Below are 23,430 nucleotides of genomic sequence, written 5' to 3'. Positions count from 1 at the left end.
TACCAATCCCGTGAGGCCCCGCGCAGGGAGCCGGCGGTGGGCGGGGCTGTGACGCGCGCGGAGACTGGGCGGGTAGCTGGAGAAGGCGGAGACAGGCAAAGAGGAAGCCGGAAGTGGGTTGGACCCGGGTCGGTCCGGGCGTTGCGGGTTTGGGGCCTGGGATCGCTCGGGCCCGGGCAGCTGAGGAGCCCGTGACTGGACGGAGCGGCGCCATCCTGCCCTTGAGGCCTGCTGACTGGTGAGGAATAGCGGTCAGTGTCGGAAGGGTTCTTTCTGGGCTGAGGTCGCATCCTAGAGCGCCGTTCTCAGATTTTGGGTCCCGGATACCCTCGGCCCAGCCTGGTCCTCCGACCCTCGACATCTTCTGGCCGAGACTCCCGGTCCAGGTCTCTCTCCCAGCCCGTATTTCTTCCCCCACCCCCACCGCCGTCTGTCCAGTTCCCAATCAGGTTCTCGTCCCGCACTTCCAGGGACCCCGTTCCCGCCCCCTGAACCTTTGCAGCCTTCCAGTATCCGCTGGGGCCCAGGTCCCACCCCCTAACCTCCGATGTCGGTCCCGGCAGCCCTGCGCCTTCTTGAACTGCCTCCTTCCTCGAACAGGCAGGCTCTGCGCTCCCCGCGGAGGTCGGCGGCGACCAACAGCGACCGCGGAGCAACGGCGGGCGGCCCCGGGCATGTACGCCCCCGGAGGCGCAGGGCTGCCCGGCGGGCGCCGGCGGAGGAGCCCGGGCAGCAGCGCTCTGCCCAAGCAGCCGGAGCGTAGCCTGGCCTCAGCCCTGCCTGGCGCCCTTTCCATCACGGCGCTGTGCACTGCCCTCGCGGAGCCTGCTTGGCTGCACATCCACGGTGGCACCTGTACCCGCCAGGAGCTGGGGGTCTCCGACGTGCTGGGCTACGTGCACCCGGACCTGCTGAAAGGTAAAGGCGCCTCGAGCCAGCCGTTGTCTTCCTCGGCGATCAGGGCTCCTCGGCAGTGAGCTGAAGGTGGTGCCGGCTGGAGCTGAGATAGCCAGGGGCGGGACTTGGTGGGAGGAAACAGCCCCATTCCTGACTGGTGTTCCTGCCCACCAGGTGGCTCTGTTTAGGGCCCGGACCCTCATTAATTAAGATGTTATTCAGCCAAGTACCTACTTTTGACGCCATACTAATCTGGACTGCTGCTATTTTCGGATTCTGCGGAAGGATACTGCTGTATTTGGAAAAGGGATAAAGCGCTAGGCATTACAATTAGCTGACTCTTTCTAAGGAGCCTGTGGGTTGTAGGAAGGTTTCTGTGGGGCAAGTGATTGATGGCGAAAATGGAACTTTTAACATGGCTAGATTTTAAAAGATATCTTCGAGTTCTACAGTAATTGTATTTTTATTATGGAAGAGGGGAGTCTGTGTTATTTGGGATGACCACGAGGTAGGTCCAGCCTCAGTAAAGCAGTTGGAATTTGGCTCTTGGAATTGCATGTGGGTGCCCAACTGAGGCAAAATTGCTTTGTGCATACTGCTTCTGAGCCCTGCGGTCAGAAGAAAGGGGAAAGGGACTGGTCTTCTTACTGGATACAGGGGATGCCATGATCTACCTAGGTGTAGGGGAGGAGGAGAGGGGTTGCACCTGCCCAGCCCTGTCTTCAGCAATGAGGGTATGGGCTATGTGGTGTGAGGGCAGGATGCACTGCCTGGCTTTCACCTGAAAAATGGTCAGTGGACCCCACACAGCCCTTAACAGCACAGTTCATCACACCCCCCCACCTCCTTTTGAACTATTCTTGAAGGTCTTTGTAATTTCTCCCTTTGCCACTCCATGGTTGTGATGCTTTCCAGATGTTTGCTGCCCCATGTCTCAGAAACCCTTCCTGTTAGATTCTTATTGCTTTTTTAAAGACTCAGGTATTGGGATTTGGGGAAAAGGTCAAGATTTCTTCTGTGCCTTGGATCATATGCCGCTTCTGCAGGTCGAGGCTGAAAAGCTCTGTCCTTGTGGCCTAATGTTGTCTTTCTCTGAGAGTTCTCTGACTGTTCTGCATCTCTCTTGAGTTTTTGAGGCTTTAGGATGGTTTTGTAGAAAACAGGATGGGGGCTTCTGGTTTCCAGGTTTCTCCTTGTTGATGGCCTTCTCTGGGTCGCTCATTAAGACAGAAGTTATACACATAATGGAGGCCTTGTGACATGCAGGTTTTTCTTTGGTGTGTAGCTGATGGCAGAAATGTTATGAAGCTCAAGGTGAGTGTGGTTGGTTTTTCCTTATTTGAAGCACAGCCGCTACCATTCCACCACTTCGTCCAAACCTTTCCACTGATCCCCTGGTGTTCCAGTGTTTTAAGAGCTTGGTGTCACCTGCTAACTGGGAGAGTTCCCGATGCCCCTCCCTTTTAGATCGTTCTGGGGAGGCTCATGTGATGGAGGGAGAGACAGTCTGATCCCAGGTCTTTATTTCAGAATTCCAGGAAGCTGTGTCTTTGAGAAATGAAGTGGTCTCTCCAGAACCACACACCTGGAGAGACCAGGTGTGTCTGCTTCACATACCTGTGTCTGCTTCACATCTCTTGACTCAATACAAAATGATTTATGTTTTGTATCCTTTGTTTTACTTCATCTGTCATAGGATGATCTCAGGATTGTTCCATTTGGTGTGCATCCTTGTCAAAGGCATGTAAAAAATCAATTTTTGGTGCAGGTGAATAAATCAGGTATATATCCTTTCTAAGAAACTGTTCCATCCAGATTTTATCATTTATAAAGCATGTTTCCTTAACCTTTACATTAATTTTGCTTACGTGTTTAGGGGTCTTAACCCATGGACAGTCCTCACATGCTATCCTATGGCCATGTCTTTTGTCATTGCAAGCTAGGAACTTCACGTCCATTCATAAAAGAGTTGACAGTGGTGCCTCATGAGCTATCATAAAAGGTGGCGAGGAATTAGGAGGTTCCTGATTGCTTCTCTTCTTCCTTTTCTCTGTATTCGTTGGTTTTTTGGTACCCAGTGGGCCTTCAGACATGCTATCCTTTGTGATTATGCTGATGCTCAGGGCCTAACAGATGTCCTAGTATGGAAGCCTAGTATAGGTGCTTCCAGGGGGACAACAGACCCTACTGGGTCTTTGTAGGTGACAGGAGAGTCCTCTCTCTTGGCCCACTACCTGGGTGCCAGGCACTGCGCTTAGCATACTCCATGCCTAATTTTAGTTTCTCTTAAATAGCCCTTTGATTTGGTAGCTACAGTCATCACTACTACTCTACAGAGATCCCAGACTTAGGAGGTCAGGTGACTTCCTCAGGATCACACAGCTGGTCTGTGTGGCATGGCCTCCACTCTTAGTGCTACACCTTAGTGCACTCCGGGTTGTCCTTCTGTCAGAGCTGTCCAAGGCTTACTGCCTCCCCATGCCAGTGTTTGATCACGAGCCCCACCAAATCTGTGCTCCTTAGCCTACATCACCTCAGCATTGTGGCTCAAGTTGGGAATCCTAAGGCAGAGCCACTCACCCTCCTCTTGTCACTCGCCTGCCTGAGGTGCAACAGATTCCACCCTGAATCCCCTCTCTCCCTGGGCTGTCTGCATGTCACACAGCTCTTCAACTTAGGCCCAGGTCCACAGATACGCTCAGACCTCTAGTAGCCCCAAGTAGAGGGCCCCAGATCATCATTCCTCCTGCACCCCAGTTCCTACTTGCCTCTCAAGTGTGGCCAGCGAAGGCAGCACCCACAGCAGCCTCCAGAAGCACCCTTGGAAAATGAGGAAGTCTAGGATTTGAAGTCGGGTGAATCATGATTGACAACAAGCATGGGAAGGTCAAGGACCAACCAAGGAGGGCAGGTGCGCCTGAGGGGTAGTGACTGATGTCGCAGGCACTTCCAGTCCTCAGAGGCAGCTCGGCTAGCACCTCTGGTATCTGTGATCCCTAGGGGACCCTATTGGCGACTTGTGTCAGAGCCTGTCTGGAAGTTAAAGTCACAAGTGGGAGATGAATGCTAAGAAGTGCCTCTAACTCACAGGGACTCCAGTGAGGGGGATGGGAGGGGAGATGGGACAGAAAAAGGGAACTGGCCAGAGGCCACTTTAATCTTCCTGCCTGCAGCCTGTTTGGGTCAGCAGTGGGCCCAGTAGACCGGAAGAGCCAAACAGGTGACTCACCAGTGACCTTGGGCAAAGTCATTGCCTTGGGATTCTATTACACAGCAGCTGCCTTCTTCTCTGGTGCCTGGAGGAGATAGTCAAGGAAAAGTTACCAAATAAACAGGCCACAACTGGAGTATAGGATGTGTCTCTTTCTTACCAGTGTGTAGTGGACTGCATTACTGGTTTGAATATGAAATGGGCACCCTGCTACTTATGCCATTTCTCCCCACAAATAAAATAATGCCTACACAACATTTGGGGGTTCTGTTTCTGTTTAGCAGCCCTCTCAAAGGAGCAGATATTTGTGGCCCTCCTTCTATACTGATGTCTGGCAGGGGAGGAGAAAAAGAGACCCTGAGGTCCTGACCCAGGAGAGCCTGAGCTGGGTTCTGAGCGGGTCCAGGACACTGCCTGTCTACTCCGTGTGCCGACACCCTCCGAAGAAAGACTGCCTAGGCTGTGGGGTGTCTGTGAGCATCATTCCAAGGGAAGTGCACCTTTGGTTTCTCCATGAAGCCTGAGGGTTTACTCACAGTTTTGGAGTGGAGAAAGGCAGTCCTGTTGAAACAAACCTGTTTGAATTTTGAGCCAGAAGCCCACATCACCACCCTGGTGGGGCAGATTCTCAGTCTGGCTTTTGTGGGCTCTTTCTCTGTCCCACCCCGACTGACGTGTGTGTGAATGAGGAAGTCTCAGTGTCAGGAGGAAGGGTACTCAAGGGCTTCCCCTGCTGTGGCCCAGCTGGAGAGAGCGGGCCGTAACAGCACAGGCTGCTTTGCACATGGGGCAGGAGTTGCCGCCTTCACTTGATGGGTGAGAACACAGAGGCCAAGGGCAGTTAAGTGACTTGCTCAAGGTAACACATAGTCTGTGGTGAGTCTAGGATTTGATGCCAAGTCCATTGCCCTCCTGATGTCCCCACTGCTTCCAGGAGCCTGACTGATGGCTGCAGAAGCTTAGACTGCACCAAGCAGGTCTTGCCCAATAATTGCCAGTATGAGCTCTTTTCATTGCTTAATGGCTCAAACCTGTTTTGCCTAGAAGGGATTTTGTGCTTCCGGCTGTTCTCTTAGCTCAGCTGCTGCTGGCTGTGAGGGTGGCTCTGACAGCATTCTTTTAACATCTGACTCTTCATTCAAATGCTTTTCTTTAACATTGGATGGATTATTCCATCAGGGAAAGATAAAACTCTGGCGCTTGGTGATTCCAAGGATCACATGTAAGGAAGCCTATTCCAGGCTTCCCAGCTCTGCACTGTGGGACCCAGAAGAAGCCACTTAACCTCCTGAAGCCTCCAGTCCCTCATCTAAGCTGCATGATTGATCCCCAGAGTGAGCAAGGCTTAACTAAGGAAAATATTTGACCTGTCGGTGTACACAGGCTGTTCCTGGATGGAACATGAGAAACTGCCAACAATGTTTGTCCCTTGGGAGGAACAGTTGGTCATCTGGAGGGGAGGGACATTCTCCCTGAAGCTTTTTATTATGTGCGAGTCTTATTAAAAAAAGTGTCCTGTGAAACATGAGATACATGGGGGTGTATGTAATAGACATATGTTTTAAAGGAGAATAATAAAATGAACATTTTTACTTACTGTGCAGCCTAAGAACTATCTTTGAAGCCACCAAGTATGACTTTTTCCAGTTAAGACTGGTCATTAAATCAAAACTTAGTTGATTTGGAAGAACCATATTGAAAGCCCCACTCTGAATACCTAGCCACATTTAGGAATCGGAACACAGTCCACTGTGGAGCACAGTACAATGTAAGCCCTTATACCTTACCTTCGGCAGGTGATTCCTGGAAGCACTGGAACATTTTTGTCCTGCTCTGTCCCTGCCTCATGCCATGTGGACCCCAAAAAGCACAATAGCAGAGCTTGTAGCAATACTAAGCCAGAGACAGCCCAGATCCCAGGAGCCTTCCCTTGAGTGAGGCCACCTCTAGGCCCACCACCAGGGCTTGGGCTGGGTAGGGCTGTTTGCAGACAGAGCCAGCACCCAGGCAAAGCCTCCTGGCAGTAGGTGATCACCAGGCTAGATGATTGGGCCCAAAACAGATGGTCTGCTGACAAGAGAGAGACAGATAGCTCCAAGGGCAGCTCAGAGGATGACCTGAAGTCGGCTTGCACCATGGGTCTGGTGTAGGCTTAGCCACCATCTGGCAAATTCTGAGCCTGAGGCAGGGAATGCAAGCTGTCACCAAGGCCAGGGTCTCCTCATGTCTACTCTGGTCCTGCAGTGTGGAGGCCGGCCCTCACAAGACCCCAGAATATGTGTAAGTTTGAGTCTGCTTTGTTGGGTTCAGGCCCACTCCCTGGGTTCTTAGACTTTTTTTCTCATCCCTGTTTCCTGCAGTCCCAGGATCAGTGGCCGCCTGCATGGGGTACTTGAGCCACTCGTTAAATCCAGAGTTCTAGGTCCTGCTCCAGACCAACAGCTTATTCTCTGGGGCTTGGAATGTGCTTTTGGCCAGTGCCCCAGGGGCAGTCAGTAATGTGCCCTAGGGAATGATGGCGCCAACCCTCAGCCTGAGGGCAGGACTTAGGAAGGGAGCCTGCAGGCTAGGTCCTGCTAGCCCTTCCCAGATTCTCCTCACTTGGTGACCAATGACCTGAGTGAAAGAAGAGCCTGCCAGAGGTCGGAGGGGAAGTTGGAGAGGAAGTAAAGGCCCATTTTTCACTTTTGTTAAACTTACAGTGGTTTCTTTTTGGATCAGCCTTTCTTCTGTCTTATGTTTCTGGGAGCTTAGGCAGGCAGCTCAAATAGCTAACGAAGGGTCTGACAGTGTTGCCTGGATGAAATTTAGAAGAAGCAAGAATGGTGTTGCAGTCCTAGCAGGACACTTTAAGGTGCTGTCTGGTGACAGTCCTCATCCTGGGCTCTCCCTCCACCATGACCCTGGGGACCCTGAACGTCAGCATCCTTTCCCCTGATTCACTCCATCATTTGGGTGGAGTGAACCCTTTAGTGGCTTTGCCTCATTTTAGAAGGTATTTGGTGCTGTCAGTTTCTGACCTCACCACCCCTGTGTGGAGTAAATCTAGTAGCTTCTTCCCACTTCTGGCTTCTGCTTCAGCTTATCTAGTCTTTGAAGTTGGTTCCAAGTAGCTCCAAGTTCCTTTCCAGTTTCCAGAATTTTGTGTCCCTCTCCTCTTTGTGTAGGTTTAAGCCTTTAAAATTTTTTTGTTTTGTTTTGGTCGGGTTCAGGGAGTGAATAAAAATCAATGTGAAGGTCCCATCTACCTTTTTTCCTGATTGATTTAGTACTCTTGTGGAGGGTGTGTTTCTCTGGCTTCAACATCTTATCGAACAAAAAGGGGACAAATGAGTGGCCAGGTAGAGGATGGATACTGGGCAGCCTCTGCCATGCCTCCCTAGCCATCTCAGCTCAGAAGTCAGTGGGCGCTTCCTGCAGTGCAGTTTCACGGAACCTGTTAACACATTGAATTAATTGTTAGGGTCTTTAAAAATGCTTAGAAGAGCATGGCAAGTATGTCAGAGAGGCATGCACTTAGGTTTTGTTGGAAGGGAAGGAGCTAAGCACCTGGGAGCAGCGACCTGGGTTTCTATCTGCTAGTTTGGAGGCTGTCTGTCTACCTCCTCTGTGGGTCAGCCAGGAGCAGGAGTTGTGACTGCTCTGTCCAGGACTCTCTGGCCCCCCAGAACTTTGGCAGAAGGGGACAAACTCCCCCCCCCCCCCGCAAGTGGGGACTTCTTGCTTGGAGCCCTGAAGATTTGATTCTCCCTACAGATTTCTGCATGAATCCGCAGACGGTGCTGCTCCTGCGGGTCATTGCTGCCTTCTGCTTCCTGGGAACGCTGTGTAGTCTCTCTGCATTCCTGCTGGATGTCTTTGGGCCCAAGCATCCAGCCCTAAAGATCACCCGTCGCTATGCCTTTGCCCACATTCTCACAGGTAAGCTCTGGCCTGCTCCCGATGGGGGAGGGACTAGGTGATGGGCACTGTCTGGAGCTGCAGGAGGGGACGGTGCAGTTTTTCCATGCAGACAGTGGTCCAGATGCTCATTTCAGCTCCAGCCTATTTTGGATCACTGGGACGGGATGGCGGCTTGCTACTGTCGTTTGCATGTACACCTGGTAGGACCACCACCCACTCAGCCCAGCTGTCAAGAAGGGAATGTTAGGATTCCACGAGAAGTCACATGGCTTTCCAGGAACTAGGTTTAAGGCTCAGCAGGGCTCCTGGGACCTGGACAGAGCAAGGAGGGTGCAGGGTATCTCACTGTGCCTACCCAAAGGGCATGGTTGTCAGATTCATTCTTCCCCTCCCTTGGGCTGGCTGTGTGGTGATCTGATTTGTAGGGGTGCCGACTCCAGTTCCCAAACTACATGGTCTTGTCTGCTCCTTTCAAGCACTCAGTGACTCTAGCAGCCTTCGTGTCCTGATTCCAGATTCTTAAGACGGAGAGACTCTGACTGGCCCAGAGCAGGGTCAGACATCTGTCCCTAGCCCTGGCCTGAGAACTGTGGCCTAGAGAGCCCACCCTGCAGGGTTGAGGGCTGGGCAGGTCTCCTGCCAATGTGGTTTTGGTAGAGAGGCTGCAGCGAGCCTGCTAACCTCCTTTCCATGCTGTCCCTCTGTCCCCCAGTGCTGCAGTGTGCCACTGTCATTGGCTTTTCCTACTGGGCTTCTGAACTCATCTTGGCCCAGCAGCAGCAACATAAGAAGTACCATGGTTCCCAGGTCTATGTCACCTTTGCTGTTAGCTTCTACCTGGTGGCAGGAGCTGGTGGAGCCTCGATCCTGGCAACAGCGGCCAACCTCCTGCGCCACTACCCCACAGAGGAGGAGGAGCAGGCGCTGGAGCTGCTGTCTGAGATGGAGGATACTGAGCCCTACCCAGCTGAGTATGAGGTCATCAACCAGTTCCAGCCACCCCCAGCCTACACCCCCTGATGCCAGGCCTGCGCCCCCTGATGCCAGGCCTGCACCCCCTGATGCCAGCCCCCTGATGCCAGTGGCTCTCCTCCGCAGTCCCGCCCCTCCCCAGGAGCGCCTTCCCTGGCAGGCCTCACTGGTAGGATCCTGACCATTATTACCAAACCTTCCCCAGGAGGGTCTCTGTCTTTGGATTGTTCATGTGTCCCTGCTCTCGAAACCTGGGCTTTGCGGATTTTATATCATACACTTTTTCCCCTCCTGCCACATCCTCTCCCTTTGGTCACTAGTCATTACTAATCAGGGGTGGTCATAGAAGTTTTCTTCTTTCATGGGCCATAGCTTTGAGCGCGGAACTTTCCTTGGGAGCTGCTGACAGTGGACAGTCCCAGACAGAATTATCAGCAGGGCCCAAGGGAAAGGGGACTGTGCCCTGCAGGCTCCCTCCCTAAGGGTTAGCACTGGTTCCACAGCTACAGCACTGGGCTGATGCTGCCCAGTTCCTTCTCAGAGTACCCAGTACCAGGCCTCCCGCTCTGCGAAGTTCTCTGCATTTCAGCCATCCCACCTGCATTCCAGTTTGACGGGAGAAGGAATTGCTGTTGGAAAGCAGAGCAGGCGTTCTTCCCGCCCTGGCCTGGCTAGGGTGGCTGGCTCTGCTGAGGGGAGTGACCCTGGGCATGGGCCTGAGGCCTCCAAGTGAGGGGGCTGAATCCTCCAGCCCCTTCCCCTTTTAAAACGAGTGGTTTTAAAAAGAGAAAACAAAACCAAGCCACAGCAGCAATCAATCTCTCTTTAAACTTGCGGCAAGACTGTTGTCATTTCTCTTGTATTTATCCTGTTCTTTTGGGCGCTGCAAAGTTTTGGGCCACAGTTCCTTCCAGCCCATGGTAGTTCCTCCTAGAATGTCTCAGAGGAATGCAGCCCTCTCCCTGTGCTCCCTCCTTCCTGGAGACCTCTCTGTGGAACCCGGAGCCCCATCAGCGGAGGTGCTGAGGACTGTGGCCTGGCTGGCCGGCCAGCGTGGTGCTCCTCAGGACTGTGGCACTGAGATGTAACCTGGCCTCCATGCAGGATCAGGGGCCCCAGCATGGCAGGGAACCCTCCGCTCTCCACATGGGACCATAACCGGTGAGCTCTGTTGTGTGAGGTGTCAGACTAGTGGGCCTGACTCCATCCTTCGGGCTCAGGGTGTCTCCTAGACTGTGACTTGGGGCAACAACTTGCTGCATGCCCCCTCCCCTCCTTGAATGTACTCTGGCCTTGCAGTGTGCCACTGGCTCTTTCTTGTCCAGCCATTGTTCTGGCTGTCTTGTTTGCCACACTTGGCCTTGGATCTGGCTGAGTTTTCTGCCTGATATCTGGGACATCAAGCAGGAGAAACTCAAGAGACCTTCAGGGTGGACCCAGGTGGCCAAGCCCTTTTGGAATCAGTGTCCAGTGCTGAGCTGAAAAGATGATCCCAGTTTCCTACACACGTTAGAGGAAGACTGGAGAATGGACACCACTGTCGAACTGTGGCAAAGAAGGGACTGTCATGTGCCTCGTCCTTTGGCCAGGCTGCCTGGGGATATCTGAACAGACGCCTGTGTGGGTGGTGAAGACCAAATCTGCACATGAGTGAGCGGCTGCCTGGAGTTTGCGGTGATGCCCAGGTGTGTCCTTGTGGCAGCTCTCACTTACAGACTCTTAGGCAAGAAAGACTGCCGTGTGATACCTGTACACAAAGCTGAGGAGCCACATAGTCTCATCTCTCTGTCAAGTATGAGTTTGTCTTTGGCACATTTCCAGGGTGTGGCCAGCTCTCATGGACCATGGGTGTCTGAAGGACAGACCAGGAGATCAGGCACTGGACACACATGCCAAAGTGACCGGTTATCTCAAGAGGACCCAGACATGACCCTGGGGACTGTTCCACATGATTTGGAACCCACTTTTTATTAGCTTCCCATGCCTCCGGCCTTCCTCTTTTCCCTTCCCATCCTGACACTAATAGTTCGTCATAAAAATTCCCTTTTTTTTTTTTTTTCTAGGTAAAAAAATAAAAAGCAAAAGAAACAGAAACCACAAATAAGAATGTAAATGCCAGTGGCTCCCTGTTGTTTGTTGTTGCAGTTGCCCGGAAGTGGTTTGTTTCCTTCCTCTTTCTCCATTAGGAGAAATTGATGAAGTGCATAATTTTTAAAAAAGTCAAAAGGAAGTACGTTTTCACCTGGATGTGCCTTTAGCCCCAAAACATCACACAGAGAGGCCTCCCGCCCAAGTGCAGACAAGTGCAGAGCTTAGAATCTGTCCCCTCAGAGGATCTGCAGAAGAGCACTTTGGTCCTTGGTGTGAGGAGAAACAGATCCCAGGGCTGAGATTTGCCAGAGAAACTGCACTTCTGAAGCCCTGGGAAGTGATGTCTTCCTTATGGGGAGAGCATGTGCATGCCAGTGGTTGGGATGTAGCTTGTGGTAGAGCCTTTAGTGTCGGTGTCTCGCTTAGCTACCCACACTCCGTTCATTTGTTCGTTCATGGGAAAAGAGCTGAGGGTTCCCTTCGAGGGTAGCCCATTCGGGTGATTTTTTTTTTTTTTTTTTTAATTCCTGGAAAGAGCACATGTCTTTCTTGGGAGCTAGGAGTGTGTTTTCTTTCATTCCAGATGTTTCTAAAAGGTGCCTCGTGTACAGAGTGTGTGAGGCATCACAGAGAAATGTGGTGACATCAGGGCCCTATCTCCAAGGGTTCTGTCATCTCAGTTCAGGGGATGGCTCCTCCACGGAAAGGTAGAGTGAAGTGGTCTGCTGGACAGCTGGGGAAGGGCTGTGCCTACAGGGAAGTGGGTTCTGCCCTGGTCACTACAGAAGGTGGAAGGGTAAGTATTTGGAGGTAGAGTGGGGGCCATTCCCGCTGACAAGAGGAGCCAGAGCAGAAGCACAACAGTGGCCAGGAGGGGCCATGAAGTCACCAGGCGCCGTGGGGAGCCTGGAAGGGTCCTGAGAAGAAGGAGGGATCAGGTTTTTCTTAATGACTGGTGACTGTGAGGGAGGGTTGGCCTGGTGTGAGTGGACAAGTCTGAGGGCATAAGGACTGGGGGCCGGATGGGGATGGTGTGGAGGTTTAGTACCAGCCGAAGGGGAAGAGGACGGTGAGCCCCAGGCCCTGGTGTCTTAGCAGTTGTCAGTGGAGGCCCAGCAGCTCCAGTCCCTGTTGACTCACAAGATAGAAGGCAGAGCTGGTGATACAGGCTAAGGGGCTCTTCTGCACAGAGTGCAGGAGGGAAGCTTGGGAGACAGGGAGGACCAGTTGGGAGAGAGCACTTCTCTTAAGAAACTAGAGTATCTTCTCAGCTGACATCTTCCCACAGATGGCCACACTCTCAGCCACTAAATTAGTGGGTCACAAGGTTCTGTGGGAAGATACAAAGGAACTAATGAACTTTATGGCCCTTGTTTTCAACTAGCCTAGAACCTTTCCTCTTCCCTGTTTTTGTGGGAGTGGCATGTTAATGGAGGCTAGGAGGTACATGGGAGAAAGTGTCGCCTCTCTGAATGGGATCCCAAAGTGAAGGCACTGTGTTAGGGACATGGCTTGAGAATTAGGCTGCCAGTTCCTATAAATTTGGGGGGAAACGCTGGCCCTTGTTGCTGGGGGCAGTTTCCTCAGGAGTGATTTCACTGGTGTCTTAGGGCCGAGGGGTTCATGCTGTCCTGGCCCCCCTCTCACCTTGCTCAGCTTGGAGAAGCAGCACAGTGGTAAGGGGCTTCATGAGATGTTCAGGGAGAGAGGAGGCCCCTCAGCCCGTGTATCTCCAGAGGGTGGTAATGAGAGGACTTTCATAGAGACAAGAGACGTCAGGTTTCATCTTATTTAAGGGAATGGGGCTAGAAGGGGTGGTGACTGCAGGCAGCCCTGTTTGGACGCTTCCTGTCCTCTGTCTCTGTAGCAAACATGGCAGCTAGCCCCTTCAGGACCTTCTCTTCATGGTGAGGCCTAGCTAAACCCTGAGGCCCAGGTTCCCCCTTGGTTTTAACTTCCTCTTGGGGTTCTCTCTCCTAGATTTCTAGTGCCACTGCTATTGGTGGAGTGTTTTGTTCTGGAATAAACTTGGGGTGGTGGGTAGGGTTTTTTTTAATAAGAGGAGGGTGTCCCTTATCCTTTCCCACCTGTGCCTCCCTGTACTCAAGTTTGTGCCTGTGCGCACACATGTACACACACATACACACAATTCCTATTGTGTCAACAGGCTTTATGTCTTTTTTGTGTTTTACATTGTAGTTCATTAGGGCCAGAGAGGCATGCTTTCTTATGCAGTGTTCACTTATCAAATACACTGAACACGATTGGTTTGTAAAGGATTCAGATACTAACATGGTCTTTAGCCTCAAGGGCCTTCTAGTCCAGCTGTCAGGAGCGAGGCAACCTGACATGGGGCAGCTGATGCCCCTGGAGACTGTCATGCTACAGGAGGGCTTCATGAAGGAGAGACTTACTCTGGGCCTGGAAGAGTGGGTAGGCTTTCAAGAGAGAATGATGTAGTCAGTGTGAAAGCAGGAAAGAAAGGGACAGGGTTTGGGGAACACTGAGTTGTACTGTCAGGTGGTGATACCCACAGGCTGGGCATAATTAGATGGATGGGCCCAGCCAATAGGGGCCTGGGATTCTGAGGGTGTCATCGGAACACTACAGTGGCAAGGTAAAGAACTATGAACACCGAAATAGCTTCGTTAAGTTATTCCCGTGACTGCAAAGGGACTTGGCTGGATCCAGGGACTCAAAACGATGATGTGAAGATGTGATTTCTCTCCTTGTCTGCTCTGCTCATGGGCTCAGGCAGGGGTCAGCATGAGCCTGCAACTGCTGGGTACCACCTTCACCACCTATGGAGAAGGTGGTACCCAGCAGTTGCAGGCTCATGCTGACCCCTTGCCCAAGGACCGGGCAAGTCTCTTTTGCCTAACTTGGATCAGGGCCCTCTCCATACACTGTGGCCAAGGACTTGGGGCTTCATCTACGGCTTAGGGTGAGGATGGTTATATGTGCCCTCTTTGATTCAGAGATGGCACCATGAATGGTGGTTGGGATATGTGAGTCCAAGGGCAAGGCCTACACCAACCAGAGGTCCTTGCTGGCATGAGCCTATAAAACAGAGCCAAGACACCTGCAGTCATTCCCTCAGTCCTCTTCACTGAGACAGGACAAGCAGCCACTGGCCAGCTCTGCTTTCTGCAGAAGTTCTGTGTGTCCTGTTGTGCTGTCTTTGACCAAGGCTGGGCCTGACTCAGCCTTGCTCACTTTCAAGCAGGCAACCTAGGCCTTGATTACACTGGATCTGGCCTCCAGAACTGTGCCTTGTCCTCTACTCCGCTGATCCCTTTCTTCCCGCCCCATCCCAGCACCCATCCAGCTCTGACTTGCCTGGCTCTGCCCACTCTGAGCTAGCTCAGTGCCGTGCTTGAATAGCAATTACTCTCCTGAAGAAAGCTTGCACACATCCTGGCTGTTTTGGGGAACTGCCCGCTTAACCCCAGTCCCACCCCCATATCTCCATCGTGAAGTCAGTCCATTCGGATGGGAGGCGGGGAGCTGGCAGCAGCAGGCCAGCAGAAGGCAGCGGGCTGATGCCACGTACCACCACTGAAGCACAGTTTTGCGTTAATTCCTTAGAACTCAAAATTTTTTCTGATCTTGAAACGATGCCTTTCACACATTTCACTATCTAACATGTATTGCTGGGGTGGGTTTTCTTCCTCCAACCTTGGACCTCTGTATTTCAGAGGGATGTTAAGAAACTGGAGAGGGTCCATCCAGGTGGGCATTCTGAGAGGATGCAAGGTTAGAAGTAAACAGCTCGAGGGGAAAGAAAAGAATAGCTACCTGAATTGTGCGAGGCGAGTTACCAGGTGGTTATCCACTGGGTGCCTGGCCTCTGAAAGCCACTGCTGTTTGGGACTCAGTTCCTCTTCTGCAAACTAGGGGCTGAAATAGATGACTTTAAATTTCCTGTCATCCCTACCTGTGATTTCCGGAAAGGGGGATGCCACCATCAACATCTGCTCTGGTGGATCAAGAAGGAAGAACTCTGAATTTATTTAAGCGTTTAAAACACAACTGTGTTTTGAAAAAAGTTTGTACTTGATGAAAGGCTGTAAGAAAAAGACAAGTCCCATATACCTTTCAGCTTGTTTACCAATTGTTACATTTTTGCCACATTTATTTTTATTAAGATATAATTCACATAACATAAAATGCACCCCTGTAAAGTATAATTCAGTGGTTTTTAGTATATTCACAAGGTTGCGCAGCCATCACCACTAATTCCAGAACATTCTCATCACCCCCAAAAGAAACCCATACCCATCAGCAGTCACTTGTGCTGTGCACTCTTCTCGATTGCTTTTCCAGAACTTGGAGGGATCTGAGATTTGACTTTCTGCCTGCCACAGTCCCATGAATGCTCATATCCCCGACAAGCTGCTGAGTCAGCGAGAAAGGAGAATTCATTACAGCACAGTAGCAGAGTATCACCACTTTTGTACAAGTTCTCCGAGCCCTGGTTCCCAAGGGGTGATGTGCAGGCCAGATGACATCTGCATACACATCACATGGCATCACAGAAAACAGTGAGCTTATTAGGAAACCCACATCTTCAATAGTGGGCAGTTGGAACTCTGGGCAGGATGTTTCTCACACAGACAGGACAAGACAACATATAACTTTCATTTTCACAAAACCATGCTATGAACAGGCATTTCTCTCCAATATCAAGTTTCTTCCTTAAAAGTCAACTAAAAGATGCAGACCCCAGTTTCATCAGGCTGTCATTTCTTGTTATGGAGCAATATTACCACCACACATTCATGGCTCTTTCACAGCTTCTGCAGTCGTGGAGATCGGGCGTGGGAAGTACTCCCTCCAATGTGGGTCTCATAAGACTGTGGCCAGGGTTTTGGCTGAGGTTGTGGTCCCATCTGAGGGTCTGCACGGGAAGATGCTTCCACTCTCACTCCGAGGTGGGCAGGAGTCAGTTTCTTGCAATTGGGGGACTGAGGGGTTTACTTTCTTGCTGGCTGTGGCTGGAGGCCGCCCTCAGCTCTGAGAGGCCACAGGTAGCTCTGTGTCATGTGGGGCTCCTCAGCATGGCCACCTGCTACTTCACATGTCACGAAAGAGAGGGCCTGCAACTGCACAACTGTGCATATGATTGACTCATATGACACCAGCCCACAGGTGTCATGATATTAGAGACCATGTCCTAGGGACATCATTGAGCGTAGGTGTGACCTCACCGACGCTCAATGATGTCCCTAGGACATGGTCTCTAACATCATCCCTACTGTGCAGTGGGGAGGCTGGGGAGGCCCTCAGAGGCACAAGGACAGAGAACTGGTCAGAAAAAAGAGGTCTGAACTCCACTCTCCGCTCCAAGCTGGGAACATGGTACGTGCCCCAGGAGCCATGGGGAGGGCTATGCTGGATATCGGTGTGTAGGTGACCTGGGCGAGGAGGTGGAGCAGTCAATAGCCCAGAGGGGGCTTTGGGTAGCTCTGATTGGAGGAAGGGGCCCAGATAATGGAACTTTGAAGAGGTGGCCTCACTTCCTTCATGATAGACCCCAAGAGAAGTTGGAAATCTGGCAACCAGGCACACACATTCTAGAGGCGGCCCCCGTCTGGAGAAAGTCAAGAGAGCAGGATGTTTCTGTGCTGTTTCCTGACTTTCTGAGGCTCTGGCTGGGGACAGCCCAAGCGAGAGATGTTTCTGTTGCCATAGATGTTGGCACAGCCCTCACCTCCGACACTCCTGGCCCTTTGGCACAAGGCTCTCTCAGGTAACCCAGGGTAGCCCAGGGCAGGCCAGGCCCCAACTGTGAACCCACCTGGGCAGTCCCACACCACTTACCCTGCATCGTGAGTATGTTCATACATGCATGTGTGTGCATGTGTGTATGTGTGTATGTTTATGCCTGAGTGTTGGGGGTGGTGAGGGAAAGCTTGGGACAAGGGGTGCCCACCCTGGGCAGGACCAGCTTGTTTAGGGGTCAGAAGCCAGGAAGGTCTATCAGGTTCACATCCCAGGTCATGGCTGGCAGGATGGGAAGGTGAGTGCTGGGGACCAAGCTCCTCTACCCACCTGTTAATCCTGAGGTCTCATGTGTCATTTCATCCTGTCCCTGGCTGGACATCTTGCAGATGCTCCTTTGCCTGATCTGAGGAGCAGAATATGTGGTGAACATCTCCCCCAGGGGCAGTGCCGGGCAGGCCCTGATGCCTCTTGGCCCAGGACTGTGCTCTCTGCAGAGCCACCCCCCTGCCCAAGATGGTGGAGGATCTGGCTGACAGGTCCACCCACCCCAACTCCAGTTCCAGGTGCAGATGTGCCAGGCCAACAACACTGTCCAGTGCTGGACTGAGTTGAGAGCTGGCCCAGAGGGGTCTCCACAGCCAGGACCCTGAGATGACTGGGGTGGCCCTGAACCCAGACTCAAATCTGGGGACTCCCCTGGGTCCTCCCAGGGCTTGAACACGTGGTGTTTTACAGGCATACTCCCAAAGGAATCTGGACCCCATTCTCCCACCAGCGGCATGAGAGGGTAGAAAGACACCCCTCACACATCTGTGGGAATATCAGAGAAACACATGTTGCTTCACGTGGCAGTAGACCATGAGCACAATGCATCCTGTCATTTTGTGGTTTTAACTCTCTGCCCCAGGAATCCTGGGCAATAGCCAGCTCAGCTGTTATTTCTTCTTCTATTTTTTTTTTTTTTTTTGAAGGTGGGGTAGAAAGCTTATATTTAATTCTTCTTTAAATATTTTGTAGAATTCACTCTCAAAGCCATCTGGTCTTACCTTGTCTTTGTTGCAGGGTTTTCTTGTTAGTTTGTTTAAGAATTCGACCTCTGTACTTTTTGTGTCTATTCAGAGTTTCTATTTCTTCTTAGTAAGCTTTGTTAGTTTCTGTACTTGTAGGAATTTCTTCACTTAATCTGGGTTGTCAAATTCATTGAAGTGCAAATATTCACAGTACGCTCATAATCATTTTTATTCCTGTAGAGCTGGTAGTAATGTCCAACTTTCATTTCTGGTTATAACATGGACCATTCTCTTTTTGCTAGTTAATCTAGCTAAAAGTTTGCCAATTTTGCTGATCTTTTCACAGAAAACATTTTTTGTTGATTTTCCCTATCGCTTTTTTATTTTACCTGTGTTCTCATATTTATTATTACTTTTTTTTTTTTTTTTTTAGCTTTGGGTTTACTCTTCATTTTCTACTCCTGAAGGTGTAAATTTTGGCCATAATTTGAGATCTTTCTTCTTTTTAATGGAGGTATTTTATTATACATTTCTGTCAGTGTTTCTGCATCTGCATGCTGTAGGTCCTGGTGTGTTATACTTCCATTTTTGTTTTATTCAAGGCATTTTCTAGAATCCCTTGTATTTTCAGCTTGCATCTGTTTGGTATTATAGTATGTTGTTCGATTTCACATTTTTGTGATTTTTTTTCCAGTTTAGCTCCTGTTCTTGATTTCTAGTGTCATTCCATATAGTTAGAAATTATACTTTTTTATGATTTCTTTTTTAAAAAATAAACCTTGTTTAGGGGCCTAAAGCATGGTCTGTCCTGGGAAAGTTTTCATAGGCACTTGAGAAGAATGCATATTCTACCCTGTGGAGATTAGGCCTAATTGCTGATGGTGCTGTTCAAGTTGTTTCCTTATCAATGCTCTGTCTGGACCTTGCATCCATTATCAAAGATGGAGCAGAGAGACCACCTCTTCTGTCCGTGACTGTCTGTTTCTTTAATTCTGTTCTGGGGGCTCTGCTGCTGGACATGGACATGTATGACTGCTGCTGCTTCTTGGTGGGCTGTATTTTTATCAGCACATCATGTCATTAGGGTGAGAGAGAACTTGAGGAGCCCACGAGCCATTCCAGGACCAGACTGGGAGACAATCACAACAAGAACTGCGAGACAGGCCTGTGCCACATGTCACAGGTAGGACCTCATCTTGTTAGGTGTCCTGTGTTCCTGACAAGGTGACTGCCTGTAGTGGGTGCTCAGTGAGCACTGGCCGGGTACAAGTGAGGAGCACCAGCAGCACTAGCTCTCATTTAGGGAAACTGAGACTCTTGCTGGTGGCAGAGTGGGGACCAGAATCCAGAGGTCCTGACCTTCTGTCTAGCTCCCACTTGTCTATGATGCTGGAGTTGATTTTGGTATTAAATTCATGGCTGAAAGATTCATTCATCATAGCCTCATTCTTTTATTCATTGCAAGGCATTACTATGTCACAGGCATGAACTTGGTCATTATGAGTAGAACTTGGGCATAGTGAGAGGGGACGATGTTAATCATCACCACAAAGTGGCATATTACATAAAACAATAACTGGTATTTAGTGAGAGTTCAGAATATGTCAGGGATGGGATTAAGAGAGCTTGGATATATTAATCCATTTTATTCACAAAATAATTTTGAAGTTGTAGGTATTACACCTTGTTTATATATAAGGTAAGAGAAGCACAGAGACAAAGTGATGTGGCTGAGGTCACATGGCTTTGTGTGTGACTTTTAATGTGTCAGGCTTTGAACATGTCCCAGGCCATCAGACCTTCTGCTGGAATATGAAGGATGCTGGGCCTCCCTGGAGTGGTCTAGCTTGTCTCCAACCCTCTGAACCCCATCCTCCTCAGAGAGCCTGAGGCTTTCCTGCTTGCACACCTTTGCTCATCGCCCCCATTTCTGTCACCTCAGACAGGTAGATTTCCCAGGTGACCTCATCCTGTCAGAGAGAAGCTGTGTCCCCACCTCTTAGAACTGAAGTGAGGACACACCCATGTTTCAGCATGTTGCCCAGCACTATAGGCGGGAGCTGATGTCCCCACCTCCCAGCACTGAGCTGTCTGCGGCTCCACTTCCCAGCCGAGCTCTCTTCTAGTGACAGTAAGAGAGCCGCTTAGCCTCCAGCTTGCCTCAGAGCACCAAATTCAACAGAAAACAAAGCTCTTCTCTTTCAGGTTATAAACGTTCCAGGATTCACTCTGATTTGAGCAACTTGGGATGGACCTTGTGCCCAAATGAGTCCCTGTGGCCAGGGAGATTCAATGTCTTGACTGGCCAGGCTTAGGGTCACTTGTCTACCCACATAGATGAATGGGTGAGAGGAGGGAGGGGTGGTTCCAAGTAGAGGAAACTGAAGAATTTTCACTAAATTTGGGGGGATGGGGTGCTGAGTGGTAGAGTCACTAGTCTCCCAGAAAGGGAGAGGATATTGGGCCCTAATGCTCACCTGTCCCCTGCAGGGCTGGGCTCCTGACAGAGGTGTGTCCTTAGTCCCAGGAGTGCACTCGCCACAGGATGCTGCCACTGTTTGTTCCTGTGTCTCTTCCAAGTCCTTTAGTCATCTCTGTTTACCCAGCTGATTTCAGAGTATTCTCTCTAGATCTCAGCCAGCATGGGAAGGACATAAAGTAGTTGCCCAAATAATAAAACATTATACTAGAGACACACCAAAATGCAATGGGAACTCAAAGAAGAGCAAGGTTGAAGGGGTCAGGAAGGGCTCTGACAAATAAAGGAGTGACTACCAGGAGCCAAAAATATGTTATTGATAGAGAGGCAGGGCTGAGTACACAGAGTTAGTTTGTTAGAGTGGGTGCTAATTATCAGTCCTGTAAGGCAGGTAACCTCCACCACATCCCATAGGCGTAGAGCCCACCTCAGCAGGAACAGGAGGATTCTGTACCCTGCAGACAGCTCACACCTAGAGAAGCTGGCCTGTGCATGACCAATTCCCCACCCATCACCAGAGTGGCAGCCTTTGACTTTCTCTGAGGCCAAGTAAATAAAGGGTGGCAAGAGGACAGTTTTACCCCTGGTGGAGCTCCTTGCACGCTGAAGGTAACAGGTTGGGTTTCGAAAGGTTTCTAAATTTAAGATGGGTCTTCCCAGGTCCTGAGCAGGAGGGACTGAGAGGCTTCAGGCCAACTCTTAGATGCAGCTTCTCATCACACCACTGTGGCCTTACCTTGGTCTCATGGCTCCAATGGCCACCCTCCTGCTTGACCCCCACTTGGGTGGCTCTGACTTCTGTACTCTGTTATTTTGGTCCTGACTTGCCCACATGTGGTAGTGCATCTCTGTGCCCTAAGATCCTCCCCTGCTCCTGCTAAATGGTTCCTCGGCATCTGCCTCCCTGCAGTGAGCTGGTCCATCTCCAGGTGCAGCAGCCCTCACCGCTGGGCATCTCCCCATTGCGTACTAGGTCAGGCCAGAGACATGATGGCACCCTAAGCTGAGCTAGAAAGCACTGACTGCAGGGAAGGAAGGAAGCAGGAGGAGGGACATGTGCCAGCACTTCATTCCCTGGGCTCCAGGGCCGCCTCTGTCCACTTGAGAAAAAGGGGTAAGTCTTGCCTATGGGGACGGGGCAAGAAAATCTTACTCCCAGGGTGGGGTGTTGACAGAGGCTGCTGGAACATGGTTCTGATCTGCGTCTGAGAAAGGCTGACCTATGTACCCCCACCTTTGATAATAGACAGAGACATAGTAGGCAGGGAAATTGCCTACTATGAAGAGATTCACATAGTGAGTGGTAAGGGGATGAATATTGTAAACACTCTCCATTCTGAATAATAGATGAATAGAGCTTTGGGTTATCAACCATTTTGAAGAAAAGTGAAGGCGATTACTGCTGGCTTTGGCCTGACAGTTGGAGCCCAGAGAATGTATCAGACTCACACGACTTCTTTTCCAAGTACTTAGGGAAAAGGGACCAAGGTGTAGGCACCAGAGCTGAGCCTGGTTAAATTAACCCCCTAGGGAGTGCTGGAGGCATGTCTATGAGTGCTGCTGTTAAGCCAATGAATTGGAGCCTCCTCACCCTCAGCCAGGTTCCCAAACCGGGAGAGATGACGTCCAGTCTGGGGCCAGGAACCTGCAGGCCATGGAAGATGCAGGACAGAGGTGCAAGGGCATCTGCTGAGGGCCACCAGTGTCTCTTTCATGTAGTTGCTCTCTGGTGGGCATCCGCAAACACCCTGTTTATTCACACAGCCTGTCCACATGCCTCTATCCCAGACCTCCTTGTCCTTGATCTTCCAGTCTCTCACCTCTCAGGCTCCGAGCAACCAGCTAAGTCAACTGTGAGTGCCATGAGTCCGTGTGTTTTCTACCTTTGGCTCCATTTCTGTCCACACCATGTAAATGACCAGGGGCACCACTGAGAGGGCTTATCCAATGAGTGGGGCTATAGTGCAGCTACCATTCATTTTTGGCTCGTACCTACACACCAGTCTGACCTATTGACAAATCAAGCTTTGCTTTTATCCCTCCTTTGTCAGCTGGCCATAAAGGGACCCTATCTCCTATGCAGCCATAGGCGTGAGCTCAGGGAGAGGCATCAATGCAAAATGGTAAGTGACATGGATTTCTAGGCCATCTGTTTGTGTAGCTTACCTGTGCCCCTGGCCCTGCTCATGCCCAGTTCTGGATGTACCACTTATGTTCTTACTGTGGATTGTTGCTGGGCCTGCTCAACTTTATGTTTTGATAATCTGATAGGCAGAAGCCTACTTATACAAGATAAGCTCAAGGTAAAGAATTTTGAATCAAAAATATAAAAAGAGAATTACATTTTTCAATTGTTCTGGGATATACAAGCAAAAAATTTGTTGATGATGGTTTGGAAGAGAGGACAGGCTAGAGTACAGTTAGAGCCTGAACAAAAATGTCACGGAGAGAATGGTATAGAAGAAATTGATTTTTAACATTCTAAAGGGGAAGAATTTATAGGTGTAAAAATGGAGACAGTGAACACATTTATGCTTTCCTTTTAAAAATAAAATCATAGCTGTGAAAGGAAGAAGGGGGTGGTATTTGGAAAGAGGAAGAGTTAAAGGCTTTATTTTCCCCCTAAAGCCTTTTGAAGATGGACTTGACTGTGTTTATGCACCGAGGGGGAAAGAGGCGGTAGAGATGGAGCAAAATGGGAAGATTACACGGGCCTTGGCTGCAGTTCCTGAGAACTCAGTTTGATAAAAACAAACAACAACAACAACAACAGAGAATCAAAACAGGAAAATCAAGCAGAAGTGCTAAGCTCCTTTTAATCAAGAAAAATAAGCCACTAGGAAAGTTCAACCTCCCCGCCCACTGGCCCCTCCTGGTGATCTCACCATCACTGAGAAAAGTCTGGTTAAAAAGCGTCAAATACCATTTTGTTATATACCCATTTCTCTTTACCTCCATTCAAGGGAAAGTAAACATGAACAGCAATCCCCAGAGTAAAATCACAATCTGGATAGGATATATCTAAACTTCAGCTTCCAGTAAAGCATGATTTTCTTTTTCTTTTTGTAGAAACATCTTTTAAGAACACCTGAACTTGCTCGAGTAGCTACAGCAAAATTTCTAACGCACTGCTGTGGCAT

The 23,430-nt window shown here is 50.3% G+C and overlaps 1 protein-coding gene across 2 annotated transcripts; it reads left to right on the top strand.

The window, feature by feature from the left end:
- Positions 1–88: 88 nt before the first annotated feature.
- Positions 89–11,096, top strand: TMEM127 (transmembrane protein 127). 2 transcript variants are annotated; one of them, XM_016142928.2, is made up of 4 exons: positions 89–238; positions 601–918; positions 7,865–8,029; positions 8,724–11,096. In XM_016142928.2, the coding sequence occupies exons 2-4, from the start codon at positions 675–677 to the stop codon at positions 9,029–9,031; spliced, it is 717 nt and encodes a 238-aa protein (XP_015998414.1). In that variant the 5' UTR covers positions 89–238; positions 601–674; the 3' UTR covers positions 9,032–11,096. The 2 variants fall into 2 exon arrangements, with proteins under 2 accessions (XP_015998414.1, XP_015998413.1); XM_016142927.2 differs by having other exon boundaries at positions 95–251.
- The last annotated feature ends 12,334 nt before the right edge of the window (positions 11,097–23,430 follow it).

Source organism: Rousettus aegyptiacus, unplaced genomic scaffold, assembly GCF_014176215.1.
Source record: "Rousettus aegyptiacus isolate mRouAeg1 unplaced genomic scaffold, mRouAeg1.p scaffold_m13_p_7, whole genome shotgun sequence".
Classification (NCBI taxonomy): domain Eukaryota; kingdom Metazoa; phylum Chordata; class Mammalia; order Chiroptera; family Pteropodidae; genus Rousettus; species Rousettus aegyptiacus.
This window is presented reverse-complemented; position numbering and strand designations above follow the sequence as displayed.

What these genes read in the sequence shown, in the direction of transcription:
- TMEM127 (XM_016142928.2), top strand. Translation starts at nt 675, where the DNA reads ATGTACGCCCCCGGAGGCGCAGGGCTGCCCGGCGGGCGCCGGCGGAGG. An exon ending in GCACCCGGACCTGCTGAAAG is followed by an intron (nt 919 to 7,864) that starts GTAAAGGCGCCT and finishes TTCTCCCTACAG; the next exon opens with ATTTCTGCATGAATCCGCAG. An exon ending in CTTTGCCCACATTCTCACAG is followed by an intron (nt 8,030 to 8,723) that starts GTAAGCTCTGGC and finishes TCTGTCCCCCAG; the next exon opens with TGCTGCAGTGTGCCACTGTC.